Source organism: Leuresthes tenuis, unplaced genomic scaffold (genome assembly GCF_036924035.1).
Source record: "Leuresthes tenuis unplaced genomic scaffold, fLeuTen1.0.hap1 SCAF_2, whole genome shotgun sequence".
NCBI lineage: Eukaryota > Metazoa > Chordata > Actinopteri > Atheriniformes > Atherinopsidae > Leuresthes > Leuresthes tenuis.
The window spans coordinates 2,717,340-2,735,243 of record NW_027325356.1 but is presented as its reverse complement, the minus strand read 5'-3'; the positions used below and the strand labels follow the sequence as shown (position 1 = coordinate 2,735,243).

The window sequence follows — 17,904 nt, the reverse complement described above, 5'->3', positions numbered from 1 at the left end:
AGGGCTTTCTACACACTCCTCTACTGGGATGATGTCATCAAAGCCCGCCGCTGCAGCACAGCTCATTCTGCATGTGTTTAAATGTCATTTACTTCATTTTTTCTTCCTTTGCTTAGTCTCAAGTGAAAGAAAGTCCCATTTCAAGCCTCATTTGAACTTTTAGTTGAAAACTTTGATGCTTTTGATTGGTTCGCTCATTCTGAAAGTCGTACAGTTAACAGTTATTGGTGTTATTGTCCTTTCTTACTTCTAATAATTGAGCTTAAAGTGATATTTTTATATATATTATATTCACTCCGGTAAGAACGTCCATCTTACTCAAAGTCCTCGTTCACATCGTCAAAATCTGATAAATATCCTGCCATGTTGCACAAAACTATCAGCAGCAAACTGTGTGTGAAGTTAGCCGACTGTCACAGAGCACGGAGTGAATAAACTGTGCTGCAGGGGGGCGTGTGGATGAAGTGGTCCCAGTAGAGTGCCTGTGTAGAAATCCCTCCGTTAGCTCTCCTTTAGCTGCAAGTAGCCACATAACAGCAGCTATGAGCTAACAGAGCTATAGCACACGTTCATTCATTCATTCTTCTTAAAGTATTGGTGAAATAAAGACAGATAATGCCTTATTTAGAGGCTGCATCCTCTAAGCCCCGTTCACTCCGTTATATGGATCTCCAGTTATCTAAATATCTTCTGAAGGACGCCGACTTTCACCAAACTGTTCTCAGTGAGCAGATGAACGTATTTCATGCCAGAAATAAGGTTTAAAAATACCGGAGTTCCCCTTTAAGCAATGCAATACAACGGAAACAAAAAGCACTGACAGGAAGTGCAGCATTTCTGTGGAAGTAGAGATCTTAAAGGTCTTAAAGCACACCTTCTCTTTCAGCACACTCAGTTTCTGGGTGAGATCGGCAACCTCCGTTTTCAGTTCAGAGCACTGCTTCTCTGAGCTGCTGCCTTTCTTAATCATGTTCTCAAGCTGGAAGGAGAAACAAATGAAAGCAGAATGAACCTCTGATGAAAGCTGAGCGTTAGTGAGGGGAAAAGGCACGACTCTTACAGTGTGCTCCGTCTGAAGCAGCCTGTCAGACAGCTCTTTGTACTCAGTCTCCTTCTCACTCAGGGACTCTCTGAGGCTGCTGATGAGCTCAAGCTTCTCAGACGTCTTGGCCAGCGTATTTTCCTTCTCAATGAGGGAACTTTCCAGGCACTCCTGTGTATCACTCAACCTGCAAGAAAAAGAGAAAGACCGCTAAAACAAACGATTCACCGGGCCGTGAGCCGTAATACCAGCGAGTTAGAAACCAAACCAAGACAGAGATTGTTTGCTCAGTACCTGGTTTCTTACATCTCAATCACCTGCAGCATCTAAATAACTAATAACTAAATAAAATGACTTGTGGTTATTTCTGTAAATGCTGAACGTGTTCATCTGTTCGCCTTCAGGGAGAGACGTTTAACGCAATAATTCCAAACTCAAACAGATCTATTCAACAGGGTTTTTTGAGTGGTTTATAAATGCAGTAACTGTGTTTACGTCTTACAGACTAATGAGATCAACCTCATCCGCGTCTTGCCCTTTGACCTCTCGACCACGACAGACTGCGGCCAGTTAATCGCCGCAGCCACTAAGTTTGAGAGGAACCTGTACTAAGGTCTCGCTGTTACGACCCCTGACCTCTGTCCTAGTATGAAGAAAGTGCAGATTGCTCATTGGCTGGCTCAGCCCGTCTGTGATTGGCTACATGTTCCTGACTCCTCCCCCTTCCTGGTACCTGACTGCACACCAGCCCCTGAAGCCTTTCGGGTACTGAAGTCCGGTCCATCTGTTGCAGCCGCAGTTTAACTCGAGGAACATGTTAATTTGACTGTATTGCTGTGTGAGGTCAGCTGTTGTCTTATCTCAGGAGATGAGAAGTTAACCTAAACTTTGTGAACTCCTCCTGACCTGAAGATTCATTGTAATCACTGAATCTTTAAAGTCACCCCCCTTCTCCCTGCCTGAGCCAACATTTACATACGTCTATGTGTTAGATATAAGATAAAAATGCACCATTTTGATCAGTAAACACAAAAAATGGGATCTTAAATATACTTGGGCCTGGTCCTCGATGCGCTGTCCAAGCTCCAAAGATGCATCTTTCTGTAAAAACAGTAAAACTCCTGCTGCTGAAGCTGAAAATCAGCCCATTAAGACTTATTAAAGCACCTCCAGACTCTGATAAAGTCCTGATTTTATAACCACAGCCTCGTCTGACAGAATCACCGTTAAAGCAGCTTAAAGACAGCGTCTGTGCAGTGAATTCAGCTGCATTACCTGCATGATGATGTACCAGCATTGCAGCATGGGGCATCCTTTGGTTAAATACTTAATTCTGAGTATGGGAAGTCGAGCTGTAACCGTAGCTCGACTCCTCTGTGAATGAGGCCAGGCTAAGTGGATTTGATTGGCTGTGAATCAGTAGCTTACCCTTTGAGCTGCTCGTTGAGGCTGTTAACCAGCAGCTGATGCTTCTCAGCTTCTCTGCTCTGTTGACTTCGGACGCTGGCAAGTTGGCTCTGAAGTTTCTCCGACTCATTCTGCAGAGGTGGAGAAAAGATCAACCTCTTAAAGCGCCCAGTGGAGCTTCACACTGCAGGTGCACACAGAATCGGCTGACAGCAGCTGGTTATCCCTGTTAAGTGAACCCTGAAGCTCTCCATGTGTGATGCTGAGAAGGTCGGAGCTAAAGTGTAATTTGTGACACCAAAACAGAACATTGTGCTTTAACTGTTAAAGCAAACGTGTCTGGGGTTAAAAGCACAGCACGCCATTAGCAGCCACCGCCAGAGGTGCTCCCCAGCGCACACACGAGCGACCCAACACACCTGAGAGACCCAACATGGCTGCTCATCTTCATCTACATCAAACGTCACCTGTGTTAGAAGGCTTTGTTACAACATCCCAGTCCTTGGGGGGCGGAAACATGCAGTTCACTCATCATTTGCTCAGGTTACTTATCAGTAAGTACGCTACAGGAATGTTTGAGTCGACCCTGCAGCTCAGTGCCACGTCGGGGGGGTTGTGCACCGTGGGCGTACCTGCAGAGACTCTATCCGGGCCTGCAGCTGGAGTCGGTCCTCCAGGTCCTGGCAGTGCTCCTCCAGGCTGAGGATCTGCTCCTGAAGATGGTTCCGCTCCAGCTCCAGCTCCTCCACAACCGACCGCAAGCCGTCTGGAATCATCAGAAGACGGCGTAAGTGTGGCCAAAGTGATGTGGCGCGAACAAATTAAAGCGCAGAAAGAAGCCACAGAGGAGAGTTAAAGACAGGATGAAGCCTGCAGGATGTACATTTCCACTGCAGCAGATACATTTTGAGGTTTCTTTTCCAGATGTTTCACTCTTAATCTTTGTGTCACTGTTGCTTTCTCTTTAAATGGAACATAAAGGAGTTTAAATGGAGCATAAAGGAGTTTAAATGGAACATAAAGGAGTTTAAATGGAACATAAAGGAGTTTAAATGGAGCATAAAGGAGTTTAAATGGAACATAAAGGAGTTTAAACGGAGCATAAAGGAGTTTAAACGGAGCATAAAGGAGTTTAAACGGAGCACACAAGGTAAGTTGGTGAAGGTCATGGGCAGAATTTCCTGTTTTTTCATGTTTTACATGTCAGTTGTTCACATTTACAGCTCAACTTTGTGTTAGTTTGAGAGAGGCTGGGTTTCCTGACCTTCCATTAATATTCTACAGCATGTTCTCATTGAGATATTTTCTAATGAATGTATCTGTTGTAGTTTTTCTCTCTTTTTGTCTCCGATTGCACTACAAATGTGTTATGTGGACACTTATCATATGAAGCCCCCCCCCTCCAATAGGCTTGCAATGAGATTGAACTGTTTGTATCATAAATAATGCACAGCTGTGGGATATTGACCATCATTTCCTGCCCTAATTCTGTGTCCATTTGGACTCTAATGAATACAAAGTAGTGACCAAACATTAAGTGCAAAGGAACTTCTGCCCTCTTGAGTTTCTCTGTCTGAGATCAGCCCAACCAAACTCTGCCACTGAAACTAAGTTATATTAGAGATTAATATGCTGCATCCTCAGGTTTTAAGTAAATGTTTGCCTGTTTATGACAGTTACCTCATATAAATTAACAATAAGTGTGCACGAGATGGAAAATGGAGGCGATCGGTGGAGGTCCAAAAGTTCTCGGATATCCAAAGTCTTTGTTTAAGTTGTCTTAAAGGGGAACTCCGGTATTTTTAGACCTTATTTCTGGCATGAAATACGTTCATCTGCTCACCGAGAACAGTTTGGTGAAAGTCGGCGTCCTTCTGAAGATATTTAGATAACTGGAGATCCATATAACGGAGTGAACGGGGCTTAGAGGATGCAGCCTCTAAATAAGGCATTATCTGTCTTTATTTCACCAATACTTTAAGAAGAATGAATGAATGAACGTGTGCTATAGCTCTGTTAGCTCATAGCTGCTGTTATGTGGCTACTTGCAGCTATAGGAGAGCTAACGGAGGGATTTCTACACAGGCACTCTACTGGGACCACTTCATCCACACGCCCCCCTGCAGCACAGTTTATTCACTCCGTGCTCTGTGACAGTCGGCTAACTTCACACAGAGTTTGCTGCTGATAGTTTTGTGCAACATGGCAGGATATTTATCAGATTTTGACAACATGAACGACGACTTTGAGTAAGATGGACGTTCTTACCGGAGTGAATCAGCTGTGCTGCAGCAGTGGGTTTTGTATCCCAGTAGACGAGTGTGTAGAAAGCCTCTATAAGCCCCCCGATAGCCGCCAATAACAACAACACAGCAGCTATGAGCTAACAGAGCTATAGCACACGTTCATTCATTCATTCTTCTTAAAGTATTGGTGAAATAAAGACAGATAATGCCTTATTTAGAGGCTGCATCCTCTAAGCCCCGTTCACTCCGTTATATGGATCTCCAGTTATCTAAATAACTGGTTCACTGGATGTTAATTCAGTATTCTAACAGATTTTCTGTTTTTTTTTAGACGAGTTATGCATCAGTGCAGATCATATATAAACTTTCCTCTTTATAAAGGGCCTAAACTTCCTGCCAACCACCTGCCACTGGTGACTTTTTATCCTCCCATTTAAACCGAAGCGTGCCCTGCAGCACTAATATTACAGCAGGCTGTAATTTCTCTTTTTGTTCACACAAATAAATCATTACAAAACAAGCCTGGAGGCATTTTTAGATTCAACACGGTCCATTCTACAACAAAAGTACAATTTATTCTTCTTTTTTGTGGCTATTCCTTAAAAACAAATGGCAGCCATTCTGTTCTGGTGCCACCAATAGAGAGAGTAAGTATTTAATGCAAATCAGTGGAAGTACATAACCACAGTATTCATTTAGAATCTGAGAAAACTGTTTGATGATTGTTTAAAGACTTCATTTGCAGATCAATCAATAAAAAGAGAGGAAAATGCAGTTCCACAGCCCAAACTTTAGCCACAAACAACCAAAAATGACATCAGCTTTTTTTTAATAACTCCAATCCAAACCCATTGGTGTGTATTTGTATTATTTATAAATGTCTTTGTTCTTTGGATAGTATCTGATGTATTTTTTGGTTAAAAGCACACAGGATGAGAGGAAATGAGGAGAAGAAGCAGAACGTGCAAAAACAGTTCAAACAAACAAAACTTACCACAGTTGGAGAGCATCTTTCCATCTAAATGCATGAGCTCTTAGACAAAAAAATGCTCTCAGAGGACTCACAAACACTATCCAGCTCAACCAGCATGCACATGTCAGGAAACAAAGCTTAAAACTGACAAAAAGGTGACAAGCAACACATAAACCTGTGCCAATTGTCCCAGAGTTACTTTAAATAAACCAGGGCTGAGCTTAAATGCAACTCAGCTGCCTGCGACCCAGAGGCTGAGATCACCAACAGAAATAGCTCCCAGGCTAATCCAATGTCTGAAAATAGATTTTTACTGGCAGGCTGGATGAAAAAATAAAACAAAACCAACCAAAAATCCAACACTGTGTTACTGAGGAAACGACAAAATAACCAAAAGACGGCTGAGGTTTCCCAAAGTAATGCAGATGACTGAGTGCATGCCGGTGAAAACTGTCCAGTGGGTCTCACACCTGTGTCTGGAGTACTGTACTCGGGCCACCAACCTCCCATGTTCTCTCCCTCCATCGGGGTCGTGCTCTCTGAAGTACTGCGTGGGTCCTGGAAGGGGGTCTGTCCATCGAACTCAAAATCCTCCTGCAGAGGGATTACACCAAGAAAACACGTCACAGCCTCCTCTCCAGCAAATCCGGGTCCACATATTCCACCTTTTCCAGCTCCTCTGTAAGATCTGATCACTTCCTGTTGCTTCAGAGAAGCATGCGGCGTCCCTAAAGGGGAATTCCGGTATTTTTAAACCTCGACCTTATTTCTGGCATGAAATACGTATGGAGTGAACGGGGCTTAGAGGATGCAGCCTCTAAATAAGGCATTATCTGTCTTTATTTCACCAATACTTTAAGAAGAATGAATGAATGAACGTGTGCTATAGCTCTGTTAGCTCATAGCTGCTGTGTTGTTGTTATTGGCGGCTATCGGGGGGCTTATAGAGGGCTTTCTACACACTCGTCTACTGGGATGACATCATCGACGCCTGCAGCACAGTTTATTCACTCCGGTAAGAACGTCCATCTTACTCAAAGTCGTCAAAATCTGATAAATATCCTGCCATGTTGCACAAAACTATCAGCAGCAAACTCTGTGTGAAGTTAGCCGACTGTCACAGAGCACGGAGTGAATAAGCTGTGCTGCAGGGGGGCGTGTGGATGAAGTGGTCCCAGTAGAGTGCCTGTGTAGAAATCCCTCCGTTAGCTCTCCTATAGCTGCAAGTAGCCACATAACAGCAGCTATGAGCTAACAGAGCTATAGCACACGTTCATTCATTCATTCTTCTTAAAGTATTGGTGAAGTAAAGACAGATAATGCCTTATTTAGAGGCTGCATCCTCTAAGCCCCGTTCTCTCCGTTATATGGATCTCCAGTTATCTAAATATCTTCTGAAGGACGCCGACTTTCACCAAACTGTTCTCAGTGAGCAGATGAACGTATTTCATGCCAGAAATAAGGTTTAAAAATAACCCTTTAAGGACACATCCGTTTAAAGATGCTAACGGTCAGATGGAACCGGACAATAAAAACACAGACAAACAGACTAAAATCATTTTTACCCCAAAGCCATAACAGCCTCAACGCTGAGGAGTCTTGATTTTACACAGAACAAACCTTTTGTCAAATATTCATCATCTACAGCACAGAGAAAAGGTTTTATTTAATCTAATAATGACTATCAGCAGAATGTGGAAATGCCTCGTGGGTGTTTAACACATTTTTGGCTCCTTTACTGTTTCTTATGCAAACACAGACTGTACAGTGAGGATATTTAATCCATTCCGTCTCTTGGTCACGTAGCATTTCCCATTTAATCTCACAGACAAGAAAGTAAACTGATTAAATACTAAATTATTCGATAAGTATGCATAAATATATAAATAAGCAGATCAACATCAGTCAATCATTCAAAATGAATGAAATTGAAATGTTTTCTCCTTAGTTATCAATTAAAATTAAAAAAAAGTCTGTGCAAAGAGCATCCGGAGTTATTAAAGACCACCTCAAGGGAAAAACTCAGCTTTCTATTTTTCTGCATTTTCAGAGCAGATCTAAAATCAGGCTGCATACAGCTTCTCTTCACTGCTGCCAACTTAGTGACTTTATCCAAGTTTTTTCTAAAAAGCAGCCAGCATCCATCCCATGTAGGAGATGAATGAATCGTGAATGAATCGTGGATGAATCGTGAATGAATCCTGAATGAATCGTGAATGAATCCTGAATGAATCGTGGATGAATCCTGAATGAATCGTGAATGAATCGTTAATGAATCCTGAATGAATCGTGAATGAATCGTGGATGAATCGTGGATGAATCGTGGATGAATCGTGAATGAATCGTGAATGAATCGTGAATGAATCGTGGATGAATCGTGAATGAATCGTGGATGAATCCTGAATGAATCCTGAATGAATCGTGAATGAATCCTGAATGAATCGTGGATGAATCGTGGATGAATCCTGAATGAATCCTGAATGAATCGTGAATGAATCGTGAATGAATCGTGGATGAATCGTGGATGAATCGTGAATGAATCGTGGATGAATCCTGAATGAATCGTGAATGAATCCTGAATGAATCCTGAATGAATCGTGAATGAATCCTGAATGAATCGTGAATGAATCCTGAATGAATCGTAAATTAATCCTGAATGAATCCTGAATGAATCCTGAATGAATCGTGAATGAATCGTGGATGAATCGTAAATGAATCGTAAATGAATCGTAAATGAATCGTGAATCATGTTAAACACACACAGGCCCAGGCTGTACTAAAAGGTATTTGATTGAGGTTTGCAACATGAATCCTTTGTAAGATTCTTTATAGAATTGTCAGCTGGTTTAATTAAAGTTGTGCTGTTCACATATTTTTTAAAAAAAGACGTTTTTTCCTTTATAAAAATAAGAAACCGTCCACCTACCTGCAGGCTTCGCTGAGCCGGAGTTCCCAGCTTCTTGGCCTTGTGTTGGCCGAGCCCCCGAGCTTGAGCCAGATCCTCCTCCAACTCCTGCTGCCGAGTGGCCATTACTGGATCGGAGCAGCCAGGAAAGAACCAGTCATCCTCAATCAGTTTTGTGCCACAGGAAAAGGGGGAGGGTTGGATTGAGGTGTGTTTATGGGTGGAAATTTAATATCAGGTGGACTGGATAGTGTTATCGCAGAGAGCAGAAAGATACTTTTTGACAGGATGACAAAGATGGAGAGTAGATAAGAAGCAGGATTGCATCAGTGGTGTTGGTGCTGCTGGTCATTTAGGAGATGAGGCACATTTAACACTGCAAATATACGTTTGGTATGTAGAAAACGGCTTAATTCAACAGTGGAAGCAAGAGGAGTGAGGAGGCAGAAGGATGGACAGAGTTACTCAGGCTTTAGGCATTTGTGCACTTCTGTATCTGCATTTGGACCTGAGAAACACTTCAAAAGCAACATTCTGGTCAGAGCCATGCACATCTAATTTGCATAGCAAAGGAAAACAGCGTTCAAACATGTGGGAGACGGGGAGTACAAGAGGCAGTGGGAGGAAGCAGGGAGCCGGATTTAAAGCCAATGTTCCATCGCAGAATCTGTGATCGGGACACCAGGAAGATATGCAGAGGAAAAACACCAGACAGGTGCAGACCTGAGGGGATTCGGAGGTGTGTTTTCATGTAGCAGCATGGGATGCAAGCCGGGCAATGTTGAATTCATTAGAACAAAACATGTTCCCATAAGTTTTGTGTCAGCAGGCGGATTTTGATGTGAAGGGGAGGGATGGGAGAGGGGAGCTAAAAGCAAGTGGGCAGAGACAGAAAAGGAGTTCAGGTGTTAAGCGTTGGTCAGTGTGGGCTCGGTGTATCAGCAGGTAAAGCAAAGACTGAGAAAAAAGCAGAAGAAGAGTCAGGATGCTCTGTGCTGAGCCACATTAAGCCCGCCGACTGAAGGCTGAAAGAGTCACATGCAAGACCGATTCACCCCCGCCGATTACTACGCTTTGCATCAAAAACACAAGAAACGCTCTCTGAGGGGCGTTCTGTGTCTTTTACATCAGGAAGTGGATGTAAGAGCAGCAGAAACCTGGGAAAAAAGGGCTTTTTAACCGTCTATTTTCCCTAAAATTAAAAAGGTAAATATACATTAGCAACTGTTCTCCTTTCAAGAAACAGAGGAATGTGGTTATGTCTTTAGTTACAGTTTAAAGCTGCTGATAAGCTCCTTTAATCCAGTTTTACTGAGAGAAACTGCATAAATGCTGCCGTCATCTTAAAAGCAACTTGGAGCAAACAGCATCAGAAACACCAACCAGTAAATGCCTCCCAAGGACCAAACTGTCTCCTAAGAGTTGGTTTCCAAAAAGGAAACATATGGCTCAATAAAGCTCTCGCTAAATTAACTGCGCAACTCTCTCATGAAACATGTTAATGACCAAAAGGGCTCATTCTTCACACTTGGCTCATTAATGCAAGTAATTTAACAGCCAATGGGACACAAAATTAACCTCAACAGGCACGATTAATTCAATAAAGCCCATTAAACCTTTTACTTTACAGATAATTCTGCTTTTATCCAATCTAGCCACCTTAAATCAGTTAAAATATTAAGTATTTGGTGCTTTTTGTGTTTTAAAGACAGACACAAGGACTGATGTGACAGCTTTGAAGGGAAACCAATATTAGTGCAAATCTCACCGTTCTGCCACAGAATGAAAAACCTGACAGGATTATTGTCGTTGTTGGTGTGTGAGAAAATATTCCAGCAAGTCCACAGCAGAAACCAAAGGACAGAAAGAGGAAAACCGGGACAGAAGACGAGGATAAAGAAATGTAAAAGACAAAGAAGAGGAGAAACAAAATGGCAGACTATGGAGCGCCTCCTGTCACTGCACTGCCTGCAGCTCGCCCCATCAGAAGCAGAGATTTAGGGAAGCTGCAGGCAGTGCAGTGAGCGGCAGCTGCACCGGATGTTTAGAGGAGCCTGCATGCACAAAACTGATGGGAAACTGTTCTGTGTGGCTGCTCCCATCCCTGGAGCAGGGGCTGGAGACGGAGTCAGGGGGGGTGGATGTCCAGGAGATGGGAGGCAGCACAGAGTAAACCAAGTCTCCCACATGACAACGGTGAGGACGGGGGGGAAATAAAGCAAAAGAAAGCAATGTTCAATCAGACAACACAAAGAAAACTGTGAAATAAACTCAAAATCTGTGATGGTGGTGCAGATTATCGTGGGAATCCCACTACGTTACAACGGGGTTTTTTTTACTGAAATACACAAAGACATCAAGCTGAGAATAACCTGAAAACACGATCTGTAACTCCTCAAATGTTTGAGTTAGAACTGAACGTTCTGTCATTTATCGAGGCTTTTCCATCAGAAAGCAGTGGTTTTCATGAGCTGAACCCAGTAAATATCACTCTTCCACCCCACAGATTTGGGGTGTTTGCACCCTGATGACAGCTCATAAACTGTTCAGTTTTAGACTAAAATCCTTATTTTTATAAACTGAAACTAAACTTTTCCAATAACTTTGTCACTACGCTGATCATAAATGTTCAGTCGAGCGATTATTCGATTATTTGTGATTAACTGTGTAAGTAAGTAAGAAGAAGATACCTTTTTAAATCTGTTGAAAGGTGCTTTTTATGTTAAATGCAACAAAGACTTCAGATAAAATGTGTTTTTACGGTCTGTCGTACTGATGAATTCATGATAATAATCAGCAAACGAATCAGTTTTTAAATGATTGAGTCAGTTTAAGTAAAACAAAGAGTGAAATATTGGGTTACAGGGTTAGACAACGAGTTAGCGAACAGCGGTGAAAGGAAACGCCGTCACACCACAGCTGCTGCATCGTAAACAGTGGATTTCCTTTCATTTCTGAAAAGGATCTCAATCATTCACGAGCTGCTTGTTAATTTAAACTGACTTAATGAGCAGATTAGGTGTGCATCAGGCTGGTATTCGTACAGCTTGAGGAGGTTTGGACACACTTGTCCATCTGCTTTGAATGAGTTGGTGCATCCAAACTATTAGCTGGATTCTGATGTCTCCAGGATATAAACTACAGACTTGGCTTTCCACTTTTACTCCACTTCAACCTACTGATGATTACATGATGATTCCAGACTGACTGAGTCGAGTTTGTATATCATCTTAAAGCAATGGCCTTACCCTCTCTTTCCTCCTCCATGTTGTTGATGCGAAGGACCATGGCAGCCTTCTCCTCCCGGGCCCGGTCCCTGGCGCTGACCGCCTCAGTGACCATCTCCTGCCACTCCAACACCTGACTCTGAATGTCATCAGCACTCCCCGACTCACTGGCCTGCGACCAGAGTGAGCAAAATGAAACCAAGGGTGAGTAAAATGAGACAAAAGGTGAGCAAAATGAGACTAAGGGTGAGTAAAATGAGTCAAAAAGTGAGCAAAATGAGACCAAGGGTGAGCAAAATGAGACTAAGAGTGAGCAAAATGAGACTAAGAGTGAGCAAAATGAGGCAAAAAGTGAGCAAAATGAGACCAAGGGTGAGCAAAATGAGACAAAAAGAGAGCAAAATGAGACAAAGAGTGAGCAAAATGAGACAAAGAGTGAGCAAAATGAGACAAAAAGTGAGTAAAATGAGACTAAGAGTGGGTAAAATTAGACCAGAGTGAGCAAAATGAAACAAAGGGTGAGCAAAATGAGACAAAAAGTGAGCAAAATGAGACCAAGGGTGAGTAAAATGAGACAAAAAGTGAGCAAAATGAGACCAAGGGTGAGTAAAATGAGACAAAAAGTGAGTAAAATGAGTCAAAAAGTGAGCAAAATGAGACCAAGGGTGAGCAAAATGAGACTAAGAGTGAGCAAAATGAGACTAAGAGTGAGCAAAATGAGACTAAGGGTGAGTAAAATGAAACCAAGGGTGAGTAAAATTAAACCAATGGTGAGTAAAATGAGACAAAAAGTGAGCAAAATTAGACCAAAGGTGAGCAAAATGAAACCAAGAGTGAGCAAAATGAGACCAAGAGTGAGCAAAATGAGACTAAGAGTGAGCAAAATGAGACTAAGAGTGAGCAAAATGAGACTAAGGGTGAGCAAAATGAGACTAAGAGTGAGCAAAATGAGACTAAGAGTGAGCAAAATGAGACTAAGAGTGAGCAAAATGAGACTAAGAGTGAGCAAAATGAGACTAAGAGTGAGCAAAATGAGACTAAGGGTGAGCAAAATGAAACCAAGGGTGAGTAAAATTAGACAAAAAGTGAGTAAAATGAGTCAAAAAGTGAGCAAAATGAGACCAAGAGTGAGCAAAATGAGACTAAGAGTGGGTAAAATGAAACCAAGGGTGAGTAAAATGAAACCAAGGGTGAGTAAAATGAAACCAAGGGTGAGTAAAATGAAACCAAGGGTGAGTAAAATGAGACCAAGTGTGAGTAAAATGAGACCAGAGTGAGTAAAATGAGACCAGGGGTGAGTAAAATGAGACCAGGGGTGAGTAAAATGAGACCAGGGGTGAGTAAAATGAGACTAAGGGTGAGTAAAATGAGACTAAGGGTGAGCAAAATGAGACCAAGGGTGAGCAAAATGAGACTAAGGGTGAGCAAAATGAGACTAAGAGTGAGCAAAATGAGACTAAGAGTGAGCAAAATGAGACTAAGGGTGAGCAAAATGAGACTAAGGGTGAGCAAAATGAGACTAAGGGTGAGTAAAATGAAACCAAGGGTGAGCAAAATGAGACAAAAAGTGAGCAAAATGAGACCAAGGGTGAGTAAAATGAGACAAAAAGTGAGTCAAATGAGTCAAAAAGTGAGCAAAATGAGACCAAGGGTGAGCAAAATGAGACCAAGGGTGAGCAAAATGAGACCAAGGGTGAGCAAAATGAGACTAAGAGTGAGCAAAATGAGACTAAGAGTGAGCAAAATGAGACTAAGAGTGAGCAAAATTAGACTAAGAGTGAGCAAAATGAGACTAAGAGTGAGCAAAATGAAACCAAGGGTGAGCAAAATGAGACTAAGAGTGAGCAAAATGAGACTAAGAGTGAGCAAAATGAGACTAAGAGTGGGTAAAATGAAACCAAGGGTGAGTAAAATGAAACCAAGGGTGAGCAAAATGAGACCAGAGTGAGTAAAATGAGACTAAGAGTGAGCAAAATGAGACTAAGAGTGAGCAAAATGAGACTAAGAGTGAGCTAAATGAAACCAAGGGTGAGCAAAATGAGACTAAGAGTGAGCAAAATGAGACTAAGAGTGAGCAAAATGAGACTAAGAGTGAGCAAAATGAGACTAAGAGTGAGCAAAATGAAACCAAGGGTGAGCAAAATGAGACAAAAAGTGAGCAAAATGAGACCAAGGGTTAGTAAAATGAGACAAAAAGTGAGTCAAATGAGTCAAAAAGTGAGCAAAATGAGACCAAGGGTGAGCAAAATGAGACAAAAAGTGAGCAAAATGAGACCAAGGGTTAGTAAAATGAGACAAAAAGTGAGTCAAATGAGTCAAAAAGTGAGCAAAATGAGACCAAGGGTGAGCAAAATGAGACCAAGAGTGAGCAAAATGAGACTAAGAGTGAGCAAAATGAGACTAAGAGTGAGCAAAATGAGACTAAGAGTGAGCAAAATGAGACTAAGAGTGAGCAAAATGAGACTAAGAGTGAGCAAAATGAGACCAAGGGTGAGCAAAATGAGACTAAGAGTGAGCAAAATGAGACTAAGAGTGAGCAAAATGAGACTAAGAGTGAGCAAAATGAGACTAAGAGTGAGCAAAATGAGACCAAGGGTGAGCAAAATGAGACTAAGAGTGAGCAAAATGAGACTAAGAGTGAGCAAAATGAGACTAAGAGTGAGCAAAATGAGACCAAGGGTGAGCAAAATGAGACTAAGAGTGAGCAAAATGAGACTAAGAGTGAGCAAAATGAGACTAAGAGTGGGTAAAATGAAACCAAGGGTGAGTAAAATGAGACCAGAGTGAGTAAAATGAGACCAGGGGTGAGCAAAATGAGACCAGGGGTGAGTAAAATGAGACCAAGGGTGAGCAAAATGAGACCAAGGGTGAGTAAAATGAGACCAGGGGTGAGTAAAATGAGACCAGGGGTGAGTAAAATGAGACCAGGGGTGAGTAAAATGAGACCAGGGGTGAGTAAAATGAGACCAAGGGTGAGCAAAATGAGACCAGGGGTGAGCAAAATGAGACCAGGGGTGAGCAAAATGAGACTAAGGGTGAGTAAAATGAGACCAGGGGTGAGTAAAATGAGACTAAGGGTGAGTAAAATGAGACCAGGGGTGAGCAAAATGAGACTAAGGGTGAGCAAAATGAGACCAGAGTGAGTAAAATGAGACCAGGGGTGAGTAAAATGAGACCAGAGTGAGTAAAATGAGACCAGGGGTGAGTAAAATGAGACAAAAAGTGAGCAAAATGAGGCAAAAAGTGAGCAAAATGAGATCAGGGGTGAACAAAATGAGACTAAGAGTGAGCAAAATGAGACTAAGAGTGAGCAAAATGAGACAAAAAGTGAGTAAAATGAGACAAAAAGTGAGTAAAATGAGACAAAAAGTGAGTAAAATTAGACAAAAAGTGAGTAAAATGAGACAAAAAGTGAGTAAAATGAAACCAAGGGTGAGCAAAATGAGACAAAAAGTGAGCAAAATGAGACCAGAGTGAGCAAAATGAGACCAGAGTGAGTAAAATGAGACCAGGGGTGAGTAAAATGAGACCAGAGTGAGTAAAATGAGACCAAGGGTGAGCAAAATGAGACTAAGGGTGAGCAAAATGAGACTAAGGGTGAGCAAAATGAGACTAAGGGTGAGCAAAATGAGACCAGGGGTGAGCAAAATGAGACCAAGGGTGAGTAAAATGAGACCAGGGGTGAGTAAAATGAGACCAGGGGTGAGTAAAATGAGACCAGGGGTGAGTTCCTGACCTGGGAAGCCGCCCTCTTGGTGAACTGCTCCAGGTCTGCCTGCAGAGTCCTCTGTTGTTCCTCATAAAGAACCAGCTTAGCTTCCAGCATTTCTGGGTTCAAATAAACATTATGAAGAATCAAAGCTAAAGATGACACAGACCATTCATAAAAAGGTCGTTTCTGCTCCACAAGCCTCTTAAGATTTAATACCATTCTTTGCTCTAAGCTCTCCGTACTGCTCCATCTTCCACTGGTTTTCCTCCCTCTCCTCCTCCAGATCTGTGATCCGACTCCTCAGAGCTGTCAGGTCTGGGGGGGCGACTCCAGCCTGGAGGGGGGCAGAGAAAAAGCAGCAAACTGCAGAAGATCTTTCCAAACAGTTCATTACAGAAGGTGGCGGATGCAGCACTAACCTGGCTTTTCCTCAACTCCTCCTCCAGCTGCCTGATTCGGGTTTTAGACCAAGCTTTCATTTTTAAGAACTTGGCCTCTGACCTGTTGGCTTCTTCCGTTTTTTGCTTTGCTTGAGCTGAAAGAAACAAGGAAACACAAAATCTGAGGAATACAATGAAAAAGTGACATCAAATTCTACAGAAAGTATCATTTTTACTCTTATTTCCCATGTTACGCATTTCAGAATGTCTATTTTCTTTCATCTTAAAAATAAAAGAATGAAAAAAGCCTTTTCTAAATAGCAGATGACAGACAGATGAGTACTTTATTGATCCCAAACTAATGTGAGCTGAAGCAGAGTAAATAATCTACATAAAGAGCCAACCTTCCAGCTCAGCCATCCTCTGGACGGAGGCTGAATTGGTGGGCAGGTTTCCACTTGCCGAGGCCTCCTGGCTGGCAGTTGGTGCCGCTAATGAGGCTCTTCTGAGCTCCTCCAGCTGCCCCAGTAGGTCCTGCTGGACTTGGTCCATCTGTGCTTGGTGTTGCTCAGTCACCCGTTGAACCTCCATCTGTTGCTTCTCCATCAGGTCTCGAAGTTGTGCTCGCATCACGTGCTTCTCGGCCTCCATCTTGGATTCGAGGTTCTCTCGCTCCAGTTGCAGCCGATGCAGTCGCTCTGTGAGCTCCTGTGAGGAAAGAGAGAACTCAACATGTCAGTCCAGAGGGGAAAAGTGTCATTTGAGGGGTTTGGGAATAACAACACCAGATAACCAAAGGCAATACTACTTTTGGGCTCAATTAAAGGGGAACTCCGGTGTTTTTAAACCTTATTTCTGGCATGAAATACGTTCATCTGCTCACCGAGAACAGTTTGGTGAAAGTCGGCGTCCTTCTGAAGATATTTAGATAACTGGAGATCCATATAACGGAGTGAACGGGGCTTAGAGGATGCAGCCTCTAAATAAGGCATTATCTGTCTTTATTTCACCAGAAGAATGAATGAACGAACGTGTGCTATAGCTCTGTTAGCTCATAGCTGCTGTGTTGTTGTTATTGTTGCTATCGGGGGGCTTATAGAGGCTTTCTACACACTCATCTGCTGGGATGACGTCATCGACACCCGACCACAAACTGCTTCATTGTTACTGAGATCTCAGCTCAGGAAATGCTGATATGCTGCACACGTTACCGGGGGATCTCCCTGGGGGGCACAGCTGTGAACTCGGACTACACAGAACTTTGCAGGATGGAAACAGTGACTGTGAAGATAATAAAGGAAGTTGGTAGTATTTGTTCAATGTTCATTCACTCCGGTAAGAACGTCCATCTTACTCAAAGTCGTCGTTCACGTCGTCAAAATCTGATAAATACCCTGCCATGTTGCACAAAACTATCAGCAGCAAACTCTGTGTGAAGTTAGCCGACTGTCACAGAGCACGGAGTGAATAAGCTGTGCTGCAGGGGGGCGTGTGGATGAAGTGGTCCCAGTAGAGTGCCTGTGTAGAAATCCCTCCGTTAGCTCTCCTTTAGCTGCAAGTAGCCACATAACAGCAGCTATGAGCTAACAGAGCTATAGCACACGTTCATTCATTCATTCTTCTTAAAGTATTGGTGAAATAAAGACAGATAATGCCTTATTTAGAGGCTGCATCCTCTAAGCCCCGTTCACTCCGTTATATGGATCTCCAGTTATCTAAATATCTTCAGAAGGACGCCGACTTTCACCAAACTGTTCTCGGTGAGTAGATGAACGTATTTCATGCCAGAAATAAGGTTTAAAAATACCGGAGTTCCCCTTTACCATCGTAAGAATGAATCCGCCCCGAGGACAGAATGCTTCGGGTGTAAAGTAAAGTGAGTAAAAATGTTTGCTGGCCTTTATCCGCTGGTCCCTGCCATCCACTTCTCCCTGGAGAACATCGATCACCTGGGTTTTACCGAGCAGCACCTCCTCCTTCTCGTGAAGCTTCTGCTTTAGTGCCTTCAAAAG

The 17,904-nt window shown here is 42.7% G+C and overlaps 1 protein-coding gene across 4 annotated transcripts in view; it reads right to left on the bottom strand.

Moving 5' to 3' along the window:
* LOC140301400 (uncharacterized) overlaps window positions 1-17,904 on the bottom strand; it is a 44,487-nt gene that overhangs the window by 19,072 nt on the left and 7,511 nt on the right. For 2 of the 4 annotated variants that reach the window (XM_072379805.1, XM_072379806.1), the window contains exons 9-21: window positions 17,791-17,904; window positions 16,297-16,600; window positions 15,932-16,047; window positions 15,729-15,846; window positions 15,537-15,628; window positions 11,822-11,972; window positions 8,595-8,701; window positions 6,139-6,262; window positions 3,082-3,215; window positions 2,869-2,916; window positions 2,471-2,580; window positions 1,061-1,229; window positions 875-979 (exon numbers count right to left, since the gene is read on the bottom strand). In XM_072379805.1, coding sequence (XP_072235906.1) covers window positions 875-979; window positions 1,061-1,229; window positions 2,471-2,580; window positions 2,869-2,916; window positions 3,082-3,215; window positions 6,139-6,262; window positions 8,595-8,701; window positions 11,822-11,972; window positions 15,537-15,628; window positions 15,729-15,846; window positions 15,932-16,047; window positions 16,297-16,600; window positions 17,791-17,904 — 1,692 coding nt within the window. Of the gene's footprint in view, window positions 1-874; window positions 980-1,060; window positions 1,230-2,470; window positions 2,589-2,868; window positions 2,917-3,081; window positions 3,216-6,138; window positions 6,263-8,594; window positions 8,702-11,821; window positions 11,973-15,536; window positions 15,629-15,728; window positions 15,847-15,931; window positions 16,048-16,296; window positions 16,601-17,790 lie in introns of all 4 variants that reach the window. The other 2 variants (XM_072379807.1, XM_072379808.1) reach the window with 2 other exon arrangements.